Source organism: Mustelus asterias, chromosome 5 (assembly GCF_964213995.1).
Source record: "Mustelus asterias chromosome 5, sMusAst1.hap1.1, whole genome shotgun sequence".
In the NCBI taxonomy this organism is placed as follows: domain Eukaryota; kingdom Metazoa; phylum Chordata; class Chondrichthyes; order Carcharhiniformes; family Triakidae; genus Mustelus; species Mustelus asterias.
In genome coordinates, this window is record NC_135805.1 from 122,800,018 (window position 1) to 122,821,378 (window position 21,361).

General features: G+C 47.9%; 1 protein-coding gene across 2 annotated transcripts in view; it reads left to right on the forward strand.

Moving 5' to 3' along the window:
* Positions 1–21,361, forward strand: part of fam83b (family with sequence similarity 83 member B) — a 69,133-nt gene that overhangs the window by 6,787 nt on the left and 40,985 nt on the right. For both annotated transcript variants that reach the window (XM_078213253.1, XM_078213254.1), the window contains exon 3: positions 3,272–3,436. In XM_078213253.1, the coding sequence (XP_078069379.1) occupies positions 3,272–3,436 (165 nt within the window). The remainder of the gene's footprint in view (positions 1–3,271; positions 3,437–21,361) is intronic.

Below are 21,361 nucleotides of genomic sequence, written 5' to 3' on the forward strand. Positions count from 1 at the left end.
CCCTTTGCAGACTTTCAGCGTCCTCTGCACACTTTGCTCTGCCACCCATCTTAGTGTCATCTGCGAATTTTGACACATTACACTTGATCCCCAACTCCAAATCATCTTTGTAAATCGTAAACAATTGCAGTCTCAACACTGATCCCTGAGGCGCACCACTAGTCACTGATCGCCAACCAGAAGAACACCCATTTACCTCCACTCTTTGCCTTCTGTTAGTTAACCAATCCTCTATCCATGCTAACACATTACCCGTGACACCGTACACCTTTATCTTATGCAGCAGTCTTTGGTGTGGCACCTTGTCAAATGCCTTCTGAAAATCCAGATACACCACATCTACAGGTTCCCCATTGTCCACTGTGCATGTAATGTTCTCAAAGAATTCCACCAAATTAGTCAAACATGACCTGCCCTTCATGAACCCATGCTGCGTCTTACCAATGGGACAATTTATATCCAGATGTCTCGCTATTTCTTCCTTGATAGATTCAAGCATTTTCCCTACTACAGAAGTTAAGCTAACCGGCCTACAGGTACCCGCCTTTTGTCTACCTCCCTTTTTAAACAGTGGCATCACACTTGCTGTTTTCCAATTTGCGGGAACCACCCCAGAGTCCAGCAAATTTTGGTAAGTTACCACTAGTGCATTTGCTATTTCCTCCGCCATCTCTTTTAGTACCCTGGGATGCATTCCATCAGGACCAGGAGACTTGTCTACCTTTAGCCCCATTAGCTTGCCCAACACTACCTCTTTTGTGATGATGATAGTTTCTAGGAGTTTCAAGATTGAAGTTAAAATATGTCAATACCTGAAGTTTTATTGTCACAAATATCACAAGGTGGGATTTTGGGTTGCAGTGTCAGTAACACTGGATCTCTCTAATTTTATTCATCTAACCTTATTCTTTTGGACATATAACTAATATTTTATAGCAGGTATGTAAATATCACCTGAATAGAACCAAGCCAACTGTGGTTCACGTTATGGTTGTTGTTCAAGGGGACATGAGCATTTATTGCCCTTGAGAAGGTGGTGGGGAGCTTCCTTCTTGAACCATGTGGTTTTAAACATACCGACACAGTGCTTTTTGGGAGAGAGTTCCAAGTTTTTGACCCAGTGACAATGGAGGAATGGTGATATAGTTCCAACAGTAAGGAGTCTAACAACACCAGGTTAAAGTCCAACAGGTTTATTTGGTAGCAAACGCCACTAGCTTTCGGAGCGCTGCTCCTTTGTCAGAGTGGGAGATCTCTCCCACTCACCTGACGAAGGAGCAGCGCTCCGAAAGCTCGTGGCGTTTGCTATCAAATAAAGGGGTATTGAAAAAGTAGTATAAAAATATGGAGCAAAAGCAGTTAATTGATCTGACATAGATAGCTCCCAGCTCTGCCACTGGCTATTGGGCTGGATGGTCTACTTCAGTGCTGTCATTTCTGAGATTCTACAGAACCTCCAGCACTCATTTCTGAATGTTTTTTTTTTCTCCAGCTCAGGCCTATTTGTTTTTGGAGGACGGGTGACTTTTATTTTAATAATAAAATTGAAGCAACACTTTGGCTCCAGCTCTCTCCGTCAGATCCCTCAGCCAAATGTCGTCATGTTTGCATTATACACTTAAAGCTGCATTGATGTTATATCTGCACACTCTACTTTCCAATGGTTGCTGTCTTACTGAGACAAAACCCGAGATAAAAATAAAGTACCGAGTGGAAACAAAGTCCTGCCTTTGTGAAACTGCCCTGTGTTAATGCATCACCAGACCTTACTGTGAGTAACAGCAATAAGTCTGTTCTTAAGCTGAGTATTTTCTTAGAGCTACCTCCCTCTTCACCATAAAAACACTTTCTGCTACAAGGGTTTAAAATGTGAAATAAACAGGACTTGATCCCAAACCCCTGTTCAAAAGCCCGTGTGCAATTTGCGGTGGCAAATGTTGGGATACCTAAATGTCTCATGGAGTGGCGGGTTGGTTAACTAACATTTAATTTGAGCTCCCACATTGTAATTGGGAGTCTGATTTAAGATATAATGCTGATGTGCAGGTTTCTTGGGTATTGGGTAACGTGTTATAAAAAGGGAGGTGGGGCTGCTGGCTTCATAAGCTCGGAGCTTTATCCAGCACTCATTATATCTGTTCAAGGATCTTTTCAATCTCCCTCATCCCCTTGCTAACCCTATCGCTGGCTCTGATTGTTTTCCTATCAGCACCTCTGATCATCAACCTCCCCCAGCCCCACTTGCCAGTCATTGCCTCACAATCTCGTGCACCCGTCACACTCCGCCCCAATTATCAGGAACTATCCCCATTGTTCAAGTTGCCCATTAAGCTGGCTGCAGGCTGGGAAATGGACCTACAAACTGTTAATGGAGTAATAACAAAGTGCTGGAAAAAACTCAGCTTGTCTGGCAGCACCTGTAGAGAGAAAAACAGAGTTAATGTTGGTGTCTAATATGACTCTTCATTGGAACATAAGTAATACTAGACTCAATGTTGTCAGGAAAGAGACGTATATCTGACTCGAAATGCTATCTCTGTTTATCTCTCCACAGGTGCTGCCAGACCCGCTGAGCATTTCCAGCATTTTCTGTTTTCCATTCTGATTTCCACCGTCCACTGTATTCTGCTTTTTCTGTACTGATCATGTCTCAGTTATCAGTGCCTCAGCCAACCCTTCCGCCTCCCACTGAATATCAGGGCTAATGTTTCAGCAATATACCCCCACATGTTCTACGTACTGATGAGTGAAAATATCAGTAACTTACTCCAAACAGTTTCCTTGTGTTTTTACCTTCTCCTGCATACAGTAGTGACAGCACATTGAAACCTAGCTAATTTCCATAATGTATTGGGCGACACGGTAGCACAGTGGTTAGCACTGCTGCTTCACAGCTCCAGGGTCCTGGGTTCGATTCCCGGCTCGGGTCACTGTCTGTGTGGAGTTTGCACATTCTCCTCGTGTCTGCGTGGGTTTCCTCCGGGTGCTCCGGTTTCCTCCCACAGTCCAAAGATGTGCGGGTTTGGTTGATTGGCCAGGTTAAAAATTGTCCCTTAGAGTCCTGGGATGTGTAGGTTAGAGGGATTAGCGGGTAAAATATGTGGGGGTAGGGCCTGGGTGGGATTGTGGTCGGTGCAGACTCGATGGGCCGAATGGCCTCCTTCTGCACTGTAGGGTTTCTATGAGAAGAGTGCACTGTTGCCATAGTGATATAATAACAAGACACTTCCACTGCCAAGGCCTAATTTTCTTTATTTTGAATTTCAAACAGGTTATTGCCATCGTGATGGACATTTTCACTGATGTGGACATCTTTAGGGAGGTTCTTGAGGCTGCAGCAAGAGGAGTCCCAGTCTACATCGTGCTCGATGACTCTAACTTCAATCACTTTACCAAAATGTGTGAGAAACAAGGAGTTCATCTTCAGAGGCTCATGGTAAGGCTTTCTTGCTTTGGAGGCAGCTGGTCCTTCCTCACCTAAAATGAGTGTGTGTTGGCCCCAGGTTTAGTTGCAAAGGTGATGATAACAGTTGCAAAGTAAGCCCAAGGCTGGAAGTGCAGTGCCAGCCAAAGGCTAGGCTGCAGGCATTGGCTGCACAAGCTACTGCTTGCTTGTTTACCCCTCCATGGGCTGTTTACCTGACTCTTTGGACCAGCAGCTATCCTGAGGCAAGTCCCTGGGAGCACAGTTCAGCATGAGGGGGTTGTCATATGTGAGCTGCATCTAACCCAGCGACAATGAAGGAATGGCAATAAATACCAAAGTCAGGATGGTTAATGACTTGGAGATGACAGTGTTCTTCTAGGTGCAGTAGGATATGGATTTGGGAGGTAATGTAGATACCAGGCATCACAGCTCTGGTACTCCAGTGATGTTTAAATATTGACGGTGAATGAGGTCCCAGTCAAGAGGGCTGCTTTATCTGGATGGTGCCGCGCTGTCTGACCATCCAATCAAATAGAGAGTATTTCATCATACTCCTTGTCCTATGCTTGGTAGGTGCTGAAGTGGCTTTGGGAAGTCAGGAGTTGAGCCACCACCACAGAATACTCAATCACTTGTCTGTTCTTAATAGCCATGACTGTGGCTAGCCCAGTTAACCCAGAAAGAAAAACCAGTAAAACTTGGGAAAGGACTGATACTGGTCTGAATTGGAGTTCCATTTTAAGATATACATAAGCAATTTGGAGTGGTACCAATCATTCTCCAAGTTATATATATATATTTTCTTCTGGAATGTTTCAAGTCAAATGGCTAAGTCAGTGGGGACTTAATGATGGCAATGTTGTTGAATGTGCACAGTAAGAAGTCTCACACACCAAGTTAAAGTCCAAGAGGTTTATTTGGAATCATGAGCTTTCGGAGCGCTGCTCCTTCATCAGGTGAGTCACTTACCTGATGAAGGAGCAGCCCTCCGAAAGTTCGTGATTCCAAATAAACCTCTTGGACTTTAGCTTGGTGTTGTGAGACTTCTTACTGTGCCCACCCCAGTCCAACGCTGGCATCTCCACATCATTGAATGTGAACAGAAGGTAGATTTGCACTTTCTTGTTGGAGATGGCCATTGCCTGGCAATCATGTGGCATGCATGTTAATTGGCACTAATCAGGCCCAGCCTGAATGTTGTCCTTGCCGCATTTGGACACAGACTGTTTCAGTATCTGCGCAATTGCAAATGGTGAAGTAAACTTTGGGCTATCATCGACAAACGTCCCCATTTCTGACCTTATGATGGATGGAAGGTTGTTGTTGAAATAGCTGAAGATGATTAGGCCTAGGACACTACCCTGAGGATCTCCTGCAGAGATGCCCTGGGACTGAGATGACTGATCTCTTGACAACCACAACTATCTTCCTTTATGCTTGACACGACTCCAATCAATGGAGAGTTATCCCCTGATTCCAATTGACTTAAGTTTTACTCGGGCTCCTTGATGCTACACTTGGTTAAAGTCTGTCCTGGTGTCTAGAACAGTTATATCACCTCGCCTTTTCAGTCCTTGCTTTGGCCAAGGCTGTAATGAGGTCAGGAGCTGACTGGTCCTCCAAACCTAAATTGAGCATCAGTGAACAGGTTATTGGTGAGTGAGTGTTGCTTTATAACCTGGAAGATTTTGCTGTAGATTGATCAGCTGAAATTATTCATTTAGATTTGTTCAGTTTTGTTTTGTGGACACAGTAAGAAGTCTCACAACACCAGGTTAAAGTCCAACAGGTTTATTTGGTAGCAAAATCCACTAGCTTTCAGAGCGCTGCTCCTTCGTCCGGTAAGTGGGAGTTCTGTTCACAAACAGGGCATATAAAGACACAAACTCAATTTACAAAATAATGGTTGGAATGCGAGTCTTTACAGGTAATCAAGTCTTAAAGGTACAGACAATGTGAGTGGAGAGAGGGTTAAGCACAGGTTAAAGAGATGTGTATTGTCTCCAAACAGGACAGTAAGTGAGATTTTGCAAACCCAGGCAAGTCGTAGGGGTTACAGATAATGTGACATGAACCCAAGATCCCGGTTGAGGTCGTCCTCGTGTGTGGAACTTGGCTATCAGTCTCTGCTCAGCAACTCTGCGTTGTCATGTGTCATGAAGGCCGCCTTGGAGAACGCTTACCCGAAGATCAGAGACCGAATGCCCGTGACCGCTGAAGTGCTCCCCAACAGGAAGAGAACACTCTTGCCTGATGATTGTCGAGTGGTGTTCATTCATCCGTTGTCGTAGCATCTGCATGGTCTCCCCAATGCACCATGCCTCGGGACATCCTTTCTTGCAGCGTATCAGGTAGACAACGTTGGCCGAGTTGCAAGAGTATGTACCGTGTACCTGGTGGATGATGTTCTCGCGTGAGATGATGGCATCCGTGTCGATGATCTGGCACGTCTTGCAGAGGTTGCTGTGGCAGGGTTGTGTGGTGTCGTGGTCACTGTTCTCCTGAAGGCTGGGTAGTTTGCTGCAGACAATGGTCTGTTTGAGGTTGTGCGGTTGTTTGAAGGCAAGAAGTGGGGGTGTGGGGATGGCCTTGGTGAGATGTTCGTCTTCATCAATGACATGTTGAAGGCTCCGGAGGAGATGCCGTAGCTTCTCCGCTCCGGGGAAGTACTGGACGACGAAGGGTACTCTGTCCACCGTGTCCCGTGTTTGTCTTCTGAGGAGGCCGGTGCGGTTTTTCGCTGTGGCGCGTCGGAACTGTCGATCGCTGAGTCGAGCGCCATATCCTGTTCTTATTCCAAAGCTGTGTGGGTTAGGTTGATTGGCCAGGTTAAAAATTGCCCCTTAGAGTCCTGGGATGTGTAGGTTAGAGGGATTAGCGGGTAAATATGTGGGGGTAGGGCCTGGGTGGGATTGTGGTCGGTGCAGACTCGATGGGCCGAATGGCCTCCTTCTGCACTGTAGGGTTTCTATGATTTCTATGATTTATGAGAGCATCTTTCAGCGCCTGGAGGTGTCTGTTGCGATCCTCCTCATCCGAGCAGATCCTGTGTATACGGAGGGCTTGTCCGTAGGGGATGGCTTCTTTAACGTGTTCAGGGTGGAAGCTGGAGAAGTGGAGCATCGTGAGGTTATCCGTGGGCTTGCGGTACAGTGAGGTGCTGAGGTGACTGTCCTTGGAGATGCGTGTGTCCAAGAATGCAACCGATTCCGGAGAGTAGTCCATGGTGAGTCTGATGGTGGGATGGAATGTGTTGATGTCATCATAGAGTTGTTTCAGTGATTGTTCACCATGAGTCCAAAGGAAGAAAATGTCATCGATGTATCTAGTGTATAGCATCGGTTGAAGGTCCTGTGCAGTGAAGAGGTCTTGTTCGAACCTGTGCATGAAGATGTTGGCATATTGAGGTGCGAATTTGGTCCCCATGGCTGTTCCGTGTGTCTGGATGAAGAACTGGTTGTTGAAGGTGAAGACATTGTGGTCCAGGATGAAGCGGATGAGTTGTAAAATTGCATCTGGAAACTGGCAGTTGTCGGTGTTGAGTACTGAGGCAGTTGCAGCAATGCCATCATCGTGGGGGATGCTGGTGTAGAGTGCCGAGACATCCATTGTGACTAGCCGTGCTCCTGGTTCAACTGCTCCATGTGTGCCGAGTTTCTGTAGGAAGTCCGTAGTGTCGTGATAAAAGCTGGGGGTTCTTTGTACAATAGGTTTCAGGATGCCCTCGACGTAGCCGGAGAGGTTCTCGCACAGGGTCCCATTGCCTGATACAATGGGGCGGCTGGGTGTGTTGGCCTTGTGTACCTTCAGGAGGCAGTAGAAATCGCCAACGCGGGGAGTACATGGGATGAGAACACGGAGGGTGCTCTGAAGGTCCGGATCGAAGGTCTTGATCAGAATGAGTTGACGGGTGTGTTCTTTGGTCTGTAGTGTTCCTGGTTGTTCAGTTGTCAGTACACTTCTTTGCAGTAATCCGTTCTGTTCAGTATGACGATGGCCCCTCCTTTGTCTGCTGGTTTGATGACAATGTTGCGGTTGGTCTTGAGAGCGCGGATGGCGTTGTGTTGTGCTTGGGTGATGTTCGGGGCTGTCTTGTGAGTGCGGCTGATGAATCTGGTGTTGACAGATCTCCTGACAGCTTGGGCATACATGTTTTGTGGACACATCCATACATGGGCAATTTTCCATATTGTCAGCCATGCTTGCATGCACGCACGCGAATCAAACCCGGGTCCCTGAAGTTGTGAGCCAGCAGCACTAACTACTGTGCCGCTGTTTTGGTAGTGTTGTAGTTGAATTGGAATGGTTTGGTTATGGGCACAGTCCATTCTAGAATACACACCTTCATCACTAAAGCTGGGAAATTATCAGGGTAAGAAGTCTCACAACACCAGGTTAAAGTTCAACAGCACTGCTCCGAAAGCTTGTGTGGCTTTTGCTACCAAATAAACCTGTTGGACTTTAACCTGGTGTTGTGAGACTTCTTACTGTGTTTACCCCCGTCCAGCGCCGGCATCTCCACATCAAAATTACCAGGGCTCAGAGAAATTGCCATGTTCGATGCACTCAGTCACACCATGAATCAAATTAACTGAAAATTGATATCCTTGGTGATAGGGATCTCAGGAGGAGGTCAAGAAGGAATATTTCCTTCGCACTTTTTTGTCTGAAGGTGGTTACAGATGCTTCATCCCCATCTTGTGCATTCACGTGCTGGGCTCGTCCATCATCGAGGATGGGAACCTTTATGGAACCTCTTCCTCCCATTAGCTTTTTAATTGTCTCGATCACTTATGACTGGATGTGGTAGGGCCACAAATCTTTAGCCTGACCTGTTGGTTGTGAAATTGCTTGGTTCTACTTATAGCCCAATGGAAGATTTTGCTGTAGATTAATGGGGCTGAAATTGGTCATTTAGATTTGTTCTGTTTTATTTTGTGAACACATCATACATGGGCAATTTTCCATATTGTCAGCCGTGCTTGCACGCACATACACGAATCGAACCCGGATCCCTGAAGTTGTGAGCCAGCAGCACTAACTACTGTGCCGCTGTGTTGGCAGTGTTGTAGTTGAATTGGAATGGTTTAGTTATGGGCACAGCCCGTTCTAGAATACACAGTTTAACATGCATGTTGTTCTGTGTTTCCAGGCATGTCTGATTCTGCTCAAACATGTGATAGGGGCGCAAGTAAAGGATATGGGTTGGGTGAAACTATCAGAAAAATCAGACTAGCTTCCAATTGACACTTCTGAGTTTGTTTCGAAAGCATTTTTGTTTGGTTTAAATAAGAAAGTATTTTATCAGAGTGGAAACGCCCTCAAACAACTTTAACATGGATAAGCCAGCAAATTCCATTCTTCTGCTAAAAGTACATATGCATCTTATTTACAGTACAGAAGACAAAGCTGCTACTAAATACCTTCTCTGAATATTGCAATTCGGAGTTGATTGCTTTACATGTTTGGACTGATTTGTAAGGTGCATTAACATTTGGAAAGCACAATAAGAGAAAGCTCAGCAGTGTATTTTTTAAAATATATAACCATCACAAACTACACCCAAGTGATGAACATGAAACGCAGTGAGGCACGTCCTTCATCCAGGTATATATTACAGCAAACCACATGATTTTACAATGTGACAACAGCATTGAATATGCCGTAACTGAAAGTGGTTAAATTCCTCGACTAATTACCTCATCAGGATAATAAACACTTGAGTATTTCTCCCAGTTTTAGTATCAGCTTGTGTTTTACTGATTGGAATGCAAAGGTTCTAGGCAGTGTTTCAATGTTCAGATTATAAGAACTTCATTCATAATTGTTACATTACTTACCAACATCTGTCGCCATTCAAAACTGATAAAATCGAACACGGCAGTAAATTTCTTGTTATGCTGATCATAAGTAGTTGGAGACCTGGAGTTTGGCTTCCAGTGTTTGCATCATTATGTTGTAGACATAATGCAAACTTGATGGGCCGAATGGCCTCCTTAAGCACTGTAGGGATTCTATGAACTCCTGTATCCAAGGAGAAGATTGCGCAATTCCAGACAGAAAGCTGGCTCTTCTAAGCCTCTGAAATGGCTTAGAAAATAGTTCAGTAGCATAAAAACTGTTACCGGTTGTGGCACTGCAAGAAAATGACTCAAGTTATTTACAGTACAGAAAACATTTAGTTTACTGTACTGTCACAACGTAACCTTTTGCATTGGCCTGCCCTCTGTTCAAACACCAAACTTGGAAGTCACTGGGCAAATTTTTCTTCGAAGTATGAAGTAATTGTTAAGAATCATATTCAGGGATTTGGACATCCCTGGTGAGGTCAGGACTTATTGTCCAACCCTAATTGCCCCTTGAGAAGGTGAATCATTTTCTTGAAGTGCCGCAAGCGGTTGTAGCAATTTTTATGCTACTGAACTATTTTCTAAGCCATTTCAGAGGCTTAGAAGAGCCAGCTTTCTGTCTGGAATTGCACAATCTTCTCCTTGAATACAGGAGTTCATTTATCACAGAATCCCTACAGTGCAGAAGGAGGCCATTCAGCCCATTGAGTTTGCGCCGACCACAATCCCACCCAGCCCCTATCCCCTTAGCCCCATGTATTTACCCTGCTAGTCCCCCTGACACCTAAGGGGCAAATTAGCACGGCCAATCAACCTGACCCGTACATTTTTGGACTGTGGGAGGAAACTGGAGCACCTGGAGGAAACCCATGCAGACACGAGGAGAATGTGCAAACTCCACACAGACAGTGACCCAAGCCAGGAATCAAATCTGGGTCCCTGGCACTATGAGGCAGCAGTGCTAGCCACTGTATTGCCCTGTTGGGGCGTCTTGTTGAAGTTGTTCACTTGGTAAGTGATGCGCGACAATCAAGCACGTGGAACAAGGCTTCAGCTATTGAAGGCTTTTATTAGCAAACAATGGAACTAACTACACGAGTACACCAGTTCAGACTGGAGGGGTCCCGCCGGAGCAGAGGGTCTTATACCTCTCCCCAGGAGGCGGGGCCCGACCGGGATGTGCCATAACAACATCTACCACAGGTAAACACCCTAACCCAACAACATTATACAACCCCCACAGTGGCAACCCCCTAACCCAACAGTAACATAGGAATAACCCACAGTGGTAACCAACGATGGTTCACCACATTCACCCCTCCTTTAAAAACAAAGGCCGGTGGGGTGCGAAAACAGGTCACATATGTACAAAATTCACAAGTCCAGACGGTCTGGAGGACCGCACCGTCGCTGTGATCTCCTCAACACCGGTTGCGACACCGGAGCAGGTGCTTGCGGTGGCGTTCTCTCCAAAACAGCGTCCGGCTGTCCCCTCGAGGACTCCCGGGCCGGTTGACCCTGGTGAGGCGATGGTGCAGGGGATCCTGGAACCTTCTGTGGTGGCGCCGATCTCTGAGTCTCAGGCAAGCTGTACATGGGAGTATAACTGTTATGCACTGGTCCCGGTGCTGACCGCGCCACGTCTGGGGAAGAAATAAGTGATAGGGGATTCGTGACAGGGGGTATGGGAGCGACAGGAGTTGCTACGTCCCCTGCGGGCGCCAGGTCTCGAATGGAGACTGTGTCCTCTCGCCCGTCAGGATATGCCACATAGGCATACTGAGGGTTGGCGTGGAGGAGTTGGACCGGTTCGACCAAGGGGTCGGACCTGCGGGCCCTCACATGTCGCCGCAGAAGGACGGGTCCTGGGTCCGTCAACCAGGCTGGTAAGGAGATCCCCGAGGACGACTTCCGAGGGAATGAGAACATCCTCTCGTGGGGAGTAGCATTGGTTGCCGTACACAGGAGGGAGCGGATGGAATGAAGCGCATTTGGAAGGACCTCCTGCCAACGGGAGACTGGAAGGCCCCTGGATTTCAGCGCCAGTAGGACAGCCTTCCAGACTGTAGCATTCTCTCTCTCCACCTGTCCGTTACCCCTAGGGTTGTAGCTCGTGGTTCTACTAGAGGCAATCCCGTATGAGAGCAGGAATTGCCTCAAGTCGTTACTCATGAACGACGAGCCCCTGTCGCTATGTATGGAGCAGGGGTACCCGAACAGGGTAAAAAGATCACTGAATGCCTTAATCACTGTGGCAGTCGACGTGTCCGCACAGGGGACAACAAACGGGAACCGGGAGTACTCATCTATTATATTGAGAAAATAGACATTCCGGTCCGTTGAGGGAAGGTGGCCCTTAAAATCCACACTCAGCCTCTCGAAGGGGCGAGTGGCCTTGACCAATTGTGCCCGGTCCGGTCGATAAAAGTGCGGTTTGCATTCCGCGCAAATCCGACAGCTTCTCGTCACTGACCTGACATCCTCCACCGAGTAGGGCAGGTTGCGGGCTTTTACGAAGTGGTAGAGTCGGGTGACTCCAGGATGGCACAGGTCATTGTGGAGGGCCTTCAAGCGGTCCTCCTGCATGATGGTGCATGTTCCGCGCGAGAGGGCATCCGAGGGCTCATTGAGCTTCCCTGGACGATACATAATATCGTAATTATAGGTGGAGAGCTCAATTCTCCACCGCAAGATCTTATCGTTCTTGATCTTGCCCCTCTGCGTGTTACTGAACATAAACGCCACGGATCGTTGATCCGTGATCAGGGTGAACCGCTTCCCCGCCAGGTAATGGCGCCAGTGTCTGACGGCCTCCACAATGGCCTGAGCCTCCTTCTCCACCGCTGAGTGCCGAATTTCGGGGCCTTGAAGGGTGCGGGAAAAAAACGCGACGGGCCTGCCTGCCTGGTTTAGTGTGGCGGCTAGGGCGAAATCAGATGCATCACTTTCCACCTGGAAAGGGATGGATTCATCCACCGCGTGCATCGTGGCTTTCGCAATGTCGCTTTTCAAAGCCTTGAAGGCCAATTGGGCCTCTGGCGTGAGTGGGAAGGTCGTGGACTTGATGAGCGGACGAGCTTTGTCCGCGTAGTTGGGGACCCACTGCGCATAATACGAAAAGAAGCCGAGGCATCTCCTCAGTGCTTTTGTGCTAGCGGGCAAGGGAAGTTCAGTAAGGGGGCGCATACGGTCTGGATCAGGGCCGATGACCCCGCTTTCCACCACGTATCCAAGGATAGCTAACCTGCGCGTACGGAATACGCATTTCTCCCTGTTATAGGTCAGATTCAGGCGAGATGCAGTGCGCAGAAAGTGTTGGAGATTCGTGTCATGGTCCTGCTGGTCATGGCCGCAGATGGTGACGTTATCCAGGTACGGGAAGGTAGCCCGCAACCCGTTCTGGCCCACCATTCGGTCCATAGCACGCTGGAAGACCGAGACCCCATTGGTGACACCAAATGGAACCCTGAGAAACTGGTATAGACGACCATCCGCCTCAAAAGCCGTGTATTGTCGGTCCTCTGGGCGGATGGGGAGTTGATGGTAGGCGGACTTAAGGTCTATGGTAGAGAACACCCGGTACTGCGCAATCTGATTGACCATATCAGAAATGCGCGGGAGAGGATACGCATCCAGCTGCGTATAACGGTTAATGGTCTGACTGTAGTCGATGACCATCCGAGGTTTGTTCACGCTTTTAACCACCACGACCTGCGCTCTCCACGGACTAGCACTGGCCTGTATGATCCCTTCCTTGAGGAGCCGCTGAACCTCAGATCTGATAAAGATCCGGTCTTCAGCGCTGTAACGCCTACTCTTAGTAGCGATGGGCTTGCAGCCTGGTACCAGATTCTTAAATAAAGAAGGTGTGGTGATTTTTAGTGTGGAGAGATTGCATGCGGGGCGCTTTGGGCAATTTGGAGGCTGTGGCTGATTCCCTACTGCCAGTGAAGGGAGCGGCCCACCGTACTGTAGGATCACACTCTTCATGTGGACCATAAAATTTAGTCCGAGGAGAATTGGCGCACAAAGGTGCGGTAACACAAGGAGCCTGTATCGCTCGTAAATTGTGCCCTGTACCTCTAGGGTTACCATACAACGTCCTTGGATCGGTACAGACCGGGACCGTGATGCCATGGAAATTGTCTGTTTGGCAGGTAGAACCCGGAGTCCACACCTTTTTGCAGTGTCAGGGTGAATAAAACTCTCGGTGCTCCCACTGTCAAACAGACAATACACAGTACAACCATTTACCTTGATGTTCATCATGGAATTATCAAGCCTGTGGTGCTTTGTCTGGTCCAGAGAGATCGACGCCACCGTTGGCCCCAGGGCGTCACTGCATGCAGCCGAGGTTGATACTGAGGACCCCTGCTGGTCGCTCCTAGTCGTCGTTGACCATGATGGCCGCCCCCATGAATTGCACGTGGGTGAGGGCGCCAAACGTAGCGACTCCTGGTGGTCATCCTCCTCCTCCGTCAGCCACGATGGCGCCGTCCTGGATTCGCACGTGGTCGGACCTCGTGGGTACTGCGACGCCGAAGGAGATTGTCTCCGCTCTGGAGGGTCATAGGCTGCACTGCCGTTTTTGGGCTTTGACCTGCAAACTTTAGCATAGTGGCCCTTTTTACCGCACTGGCTGCAGATCGCCGTTTTTGCAGGACACTGTTGCCGTGAATGCTTGGCTCCGCCGCAAAAATAGCATCGCTGGCCGCCTGGAGCTGCCGCCGTCGTCGGATCGATATGGGAGCGTGAGCCCGTGGGGCGAGGAGGGATTTGTGCTTGCTCTTGCCACGTTGTCTCCACGTGGTCTTCGGGGTACAGAGCCAAGCTTTTCGACGCTGCCTCCAGCATCTCAGCCATCTCCATCGCTTGGGTCAAGTTGAGGTTCCCTTTCTCTAATAACTTAAGCCGGATGTACGAGGACCCTACCCCTGCTACGAACGCATCTCGGGCGAGGTCGTACATATATTGCTCTGCTGACACATCTTTACAGTCGCAACCCCTGGCAAGCTGCAAGAGCTCATTGGCGTAGTCCTCCATGGTTTCGCCCGACTGCCGACGTCGTGTAGCGAGGAGGTAACGAGCGTGGATCTCGTTGGGTGGTCTTGTGTATCGTTTCTTCAAGAGCTCGATGGCCCTCGGGTAAGTGGTGGCCGCACGAATCGCAAGATAAATCGTGTCGCTTACCCTCGCGTGGAGGACCTGGAGTTTGTCGTCGTCTGTAGTAACAGCTGCAGAGGCTGCCAGGTAGTCTTCGAAACACTTCCACCAGTGGTCGAAGGTGTTAGCGGCACCGACCGCACGTGGGTCCAGCGCCAGACGCTCTGGTTTTAATATTTGTTCCATACTCCCTTTTTACTGTTGAGAGTTTTATGTTTGCTAATAAAATTGATGCGCGACAATCAAGCACGTGGAACAAGGCTTCAGCTATTGAAGGCTTTTATTAGCAAACAATGGAACTAACTAACACGAGTACACCAGTTCAGACTGGAGGGGTCCCGCCGGAGCAGAGGGTCTTATACCTCTCCCCAGGAGGCGGGGCCCGACCGGGATGTGCCATAACAACATCCACCACAGGTAAACACCCTAACCCAACAACATTATACAACCCCCACAGTGGCAACCCCCTAACCCAACAGTAACAGGAATAACCCACAGTGGTAACCAACGATGGTTCACCACAGTAAGGCCACTCTTGGAATATTGTGTACAGTTCTGGTCATTCTATTAGTGTGCAGAAAAGACTTAACAAAGAACAGAGAAAATTACAGCATAGGAACAGGCCCTTCGGCCCTCCAAGTCTGCACCGACCAGGCTGCCTGACTTAACTAAAACCCCCTACCCTTCTGGGAACCATATCCCTCCATTCCCATCCTATTCATGTCTTTGTCAAGACACCCCTTAAAAGTCACTATCGTATCTGCTTCCACTATCTTCCTGAGCAACGAGTTCCAGGCAGCCACCACTCTCTGTTTTAAAAAAAATTTGCTTCGTACATCTCCTTTTAAAGCTTGTTCCTCGCGTCTTAAACCTATGCCCCTTAGTAATTGCATCTTCCACCCTGGGAAAAAAGCTTCTGACTATCCACTCTGTCCATGCCCTCCATAATCTTGTAGACTTCTATCAGGTCGCCCCTCAACCTCTGTCATTCCAGTGAGAACAAACCAGGTTTCTCCAACCTCTCCCCACAGCTAATGCCCCCCACACCAGGCAACATCTTGGTGAATCTTTTCTGTACACTCTCCAAAACCTTTACTAGGATGCTACCGGGACTTGATGGCTTGAGTTATAAAGAGAGGCTGGATAGACTGGGACATTTTTCCCTGGAGCGTAGGAGGCTTAGGTGAGATCTTATAGAGGTCTATAAAAATAATGAGGGGCATAGATAAGGTAGATAGTCAACTTATTTTCCCGAAGGTAGAGAAGTCTAAAACTAGTAGATTTAAGGTGAGAGGGAAAAGATACAAAAGGGTCTAGAGAGGTAATTGTTTCACTCAGAGGGTGGTGAGTGTCTGGAGCCAGAGGTAGGAGTAGAGGTGGGTACAATTTTGTCTACGTATTTAGAAAGTTACATGGGTAAGATTGGTATAGAAGGATATGGGTCAAACAAGGGCAATTGGGATTAGCTTAGTGGTTAAAAACTGGGCGGCATGGACAAGTTGGGCAGAAGGGTCTGTTTCCATGCTGTGAACCTCTGACTCAAGAAAGAAGAGGGTTTGTCAGTTTTGTGAAGTGTGTAAGATATGAGGTGAGCAGGAGTGAGGGTTGCTCATGTGGTGAGTGTCTGAGGAGATTGACAGGTAGGGAAATGCATTGCAGTAATTGTGAATGGGGAAAACAGAGAATTGTGAGTAGTGAAGCTGGAGATGGTAAAGGTAATCAGATACAAGACGGTAATATTCTTATCAAAAGCAATATACCACAGATGCTGCAAATCTGAAATAAAAATAGAAAATGCTGGAAATATTCCAAAGTCTGGCAGCATTTGTGAAGAGAGAAATGCAATTAGTGTTTCAGGTCTGTGAACTTTCTTACCTTGGTAACTCTGAGATCATTGAGCTGTTTCCAGAATTGCAGCCATGTTCTTGGAGCTAAGATTCAGGTGCTGACTTGTTCTGCCTCAGTTTCCAATGTGAGATAGGAGGGGTGGGGTCTGCCTTTGGGAGAACAGGATCTCTGTCTCTGTTCACCACCTGCACCAGGGCTTCCCAAGAAGCTGGGAGAGTCTAGATGCTGTTTCAGTATTTGCTGCATTTGTTTCTCCCCTTCCAAGTGTCTCCTTTCTCCTGCAGCCAGAACGTACCTCTAAGTGGCAGCAGAGAGGTCTGATATCGCCCCTCTCTCCTTCCAAACTAGTATGCTGCCAACAAATAGTACTGATTGGGCAACGGTACTGAGCAAGCTGCACAAATGTTGTATGCTTTCTTTGACAACTTAAACTGACTGTAGTGAACCCAATATCCTCTATGACCCCATTATCAGTGCAGTTACATTACTCAGTCATGGGGGGATGATTTTGAGCCCACACACTCCATCTTTGGGAATGGCAACACGTGCTCAAAATCTGGAGAGCACTATTTGCGTGGCATATTTCTGAGTTCTGATCTTAGAGGCCCCTCACTGGTGGAGTGGCGTCAAACACACCACGGGACTGCAGGTAGCTCAGCTTAATACATTAGTGAGCACTCTTTCCCCCCCCCGCCCCCAAAAAAATTGCCAGTCTCTTAATCCTTCAATTGCATCTAGGTGTATCTCCAGGATCCACAGCTGAGGTTGAGGCAGCCTGCTGACTTCCATACACTTTTGCTTGAGATGATCTTGTTGGGCCTCCCCTGGGGTCCAGGACCTCAAGGATCCTGGCCTGCTTTCAGGCATGATGTGGAGATGCCGGCGGTGTTGGACTGGCGTAAGAACAGTAAGAAGTCTCACAACACCAGGTTAAAGTCCAACAGATTCATTTGGTAGCACAAGCCACAAGCTTTCAGAGCGCTGTTCCTTCATCAAGTGAGACATTCAGGCATCATGGATGTCTGATTACTCCCCTCCTCGGTGTCAGGGGCTAGAGGTGTGTCGCTCACAGGGAGGGTGTTGTCAGATGGGCTGGAGGCTTGGAATACAAAAGCAGGGATGTACTTCTGAGGCTTTATAAAGCACTGGTTAGGCCCCATTTGGAGTACTGTGAGCAATTTTGGGCCCCACACCTCAGGAAGGACATACTGGCACTGGAGCGGGTCCAGCGGAGATTCACACGGATGATCCCAGGAATGGTAGGCCTGACATACGATGAACGTCTGAGGATCGTGGGATTATATTCATTGGAGTTTAGGAGGTTGAGGGGAGATCTGATAGAAACTTACAAGATAATGAACGGCTTAGATAGGATGGACGTAGGGAAGTTGTTTCCATTAACAGGGGAGACTAGGACGCGGGGGCACAGCCTTAGAATAAAAGGGAGTCACTTTAGAACAGAGATGAGGAGAAATTTCTTCAGCCAGAGAGTGGTGGGTCTGTGGAATTCATTGCCACAGAGGGCTGTGGAGGCCGAGACGTTGAGCGTCTTCAAGACAGAAATTGATAAATTCTTGATTTCTCGAGGAATTAAGGGCTATGGGGAGAGAGCGGGTAAATGGAGTTGAAATCAACCATGATTGAATGGTGGAGTGGACTCGATGGGCCGAATGGCCTTACTTCCGCTCCTATGTCTTATGGTCTTATGGTCTTATGGTCCCTTGGCTGGAGGGCCCAAGCTGTACTCCTGGTGATCCACTTCCCTTCAGGTTCCCTGTGCTCCTCCATGCACACTCATGGATTGCCACCAGTGCCTGCACCATTCAGTCAAAGCCTTGGACCATCGTGCGGACATCTCCTGCCATGGAATGCATGCCCTGCACCAAGATCTCCACTGCGGACGCCAACTCGCAGTGTTTGCCTCAGTGTGCTGCAGTGACAGCACCATCTCCTCAGAAGTTGATGGAACTCCTGCAATCGGCCTTGCAGTCCGAGAAGGGTTGCCTAACAGCACTTCGTGATACTCATAACTCTGTCTTTGCAGCTCAGCGGATGTGGGATAACCGGGCCCAAGGGCTCAGCAGAGTTCTGGGCTCTGGCATTCCTCCATGTGCCGGTTCCCTGGGATGTCCCTGTCTCTGCCTACTGTGGATCTTCAGCTGAGAGGTGTTCACCAGGGAGTGACCCTAATGCCTGCCTACAGTATCTGCGTTGGTGCCAGGTGTGAGTAACAGCTGTGATGCAATTTGAGATGTTGAAGTCCAGTGGGTTCAGGAGGATGGTCCGGCGTGTTCCACTGATCAGCCTGCAAGAGAAAGGACATGACATCAGTGCATTACGGGGGATACGGAGGGACCGTTGATTATTCATTTGAGACTTGAGGAATGACAGCATGTGTGTTGAAGATTCTCATGTTTCTCTGCTGCCCCCACTTCACCAGCAGCACTCCTCCCCGGCCATAGAAAGATAGAATGCCTACAGTGCAGAAGGAGGCCATTTGCCCCAAAAATGCGTGAAGGCTCTCAACTCAGCAAGACATCAGCTGGCTGCGCCCACAGATACCTGTTGTGGTTGAGTTTGTCTTGCAATGAGGCAGAGGGGACAAGTGTACGTGGGAGTGTTGACATTTAAGATGGTGATGAGGTGTGATAGACATGGGGCCTCAGTGGGAGCATAGCAACTACTGGGGGAACATGCAAATTGTGTGATGGAAGGGGAATCTCGTGCCCGGTGTGGCTGAGTGAGAGAAAGGGTTGGGGATGTTAGGGTTGTGCAGGGGGGTCCAGTGGGAGACTTGCCCTGGCTGAGGGAAGAAGATCATTCATCTTCTTCAGACACTGCTGCCCTGTCCTCTTCTGGAGTGTGCTTGCATTGATCAAGGCTGCGACTGCATCCCTGGTGGAGGTGGTGACCCTGCTGGAAGGCCGTCTCCTGGAGTGGGGGTAGAGGGTGTCCCGCCTCTGCTCCACTCCATCCAGCATCCTTGTGAGGGCCCCCTCTGAAAAGTGCAGGGCTGTGTTCTTGCCTACCATCTCCTGCAGTCATTGTGGAACAAGTGCTGGGAAGCCATTTATATGGAGCTTCCCGGTGCTTGTAGCAGTTAAGTCATTGCCGGGCGAGTGAATCAGAGGGAAAATGCTGCTGGAGTGGCATGAAACCTGTGGGCTGAAAATTTTTCGCCAATGAGGCATAAGATTCAGCCAGTGCCATCAATGGGAAAAACTCAGTTTTTTGGGCAGAAACTAACACACTGCCATTTTTTGGTAAGCTTTCGCCCATAATATTGGTAATGTTACTTAACAAATGATTTAACAATTATTTAGATGACAAATTTTCTTCATGTTTGTAATTTTGCATACATGACAAAAAATAGTGTCTGGGTTGTCCTGATGTGCTGCCCTTAATTCTGTAAAGATCAATAGAAACTCTGGATTGAGGGACTATGTGGTTTTCTCTGGGATTTCTGCTGCGGTTATGGCGGAAAATTGGAAGAGCTCCCAACCTTACCACATTACCACTGAATGTTGCCACTGAAGTTAGACTGACAAAGTGATTGAATGAATAAATATGAGCTGATCTGAGAGATTTTGTATGGATTTACTAAGGGTTAGTCTTGTTTGACAAGTTGAATTTTTTTGGGGGGGTCAAAGACAAAATACTGCAGATGCTGGAAATCAGAAATAAAGACAGCGCATCTGTTGGAACACAGTTAACATTTCTGGCTGATCTTTCATCAGAACTGGGAAAGGTTAGAGATGTAATAGGTTTTAAGCAAATGAAAGTTAGGAGGATAAGATAAAGAATGAAAGAAATAGGAGTGTTAATGGGACAAGTAAAAAAAACCATAAGTCTAGAGGGGTGAGTAGCGGAATCAGGAACGGCTGCCATCCAAAAGCCAAAGAAGAGGAAAACAAGGCAGTAAAACAAAAACCAATGACAAGGAAGCAAACAAAATGGATTAGAGGCTACGTTCTGAAATAACTGAGCTCAGCATTGAGCCTTGAAGACTGCTGCTGATCCTTGAGCTTTGTTGGAACACTGTGGCAAGCTAAATGGAACGGTCATGTTAGGAACAAGGTGGAGAATGAAAATGCCAGGTAACTGGGAGTTCAGGGTCAGGCTTGTAGACTGAATGGAAGTGTTTTGCTAAGCAGTCACCTAAGCTATGCTTGGTCTCCCCAACATAGAGGTCCCCAACATCACATTGTTAATAGCGAATACAATATAATAAATCGGAAGAAGGACAAGAAAAGCCCTGCTTTCCCTGCATAACACCATTTGAACGGTGGGAAGTGAGGAGGTAAAAAAGCAGGTGTTGCAGGATGTGGAGATGTTGTTGGGGGTGATTGAGAAATGAACCAGGGTATCGGGGAGGAAACAATCTCTTTGAAATGCTGAAAGACAAGGGTGGGGCAAAATGGTTAGATGGTGGTATTATGCTGTAGGTGACAGAAGTACCAGAGGATGGTCCATTGAATACGGAGACTGTCGAACTGGAAAAGCACAACAAGGGAAACCCTATCAAAGTTCTGGGAGGAAGAATGGAAGCTTAAGCGTCTGGAATGGAATGGACATGGTTGAGGGCTCTGTCAAACACAATGGGGGAATCCTATGCTGAGGAAAAAGACAGGTAGATCAGAAGTGATGCTATGGAAGATTGCCTTGTTGGAACGGATGTGGCAGAAAGAAAAAAACAGGAGAATGGAATAGAGTCCTAACTGGAAGCAATATGTGAGGGAGTGGAGACCAGGTCACAGAGTCAGTGGGCTTTTTGACAGCAAGTTCCAAACCTGTAACCTTTACCACCTTAAAGGACAAGGGCAGCAGCTGCATGGGAATACCATCACCTGAAAATTCCCCTCCAAGTTACATACCATCCTGATTTAGAAAACTTTCACTGTTGCTGAGCAAAATTCCTGGAACTCCTTCTCTAACAGCACTGTGGGTGTATTTGCATCACATAGACTGCAGTGGTTCAAGAAGGCAGCTCACCACCACCTTCTTGAGGGCATTTAGGAATGGGCAATAAGTGTTGGCCTAGCCAGCAACACTCCTGTCCCATGAAAGAATAAAA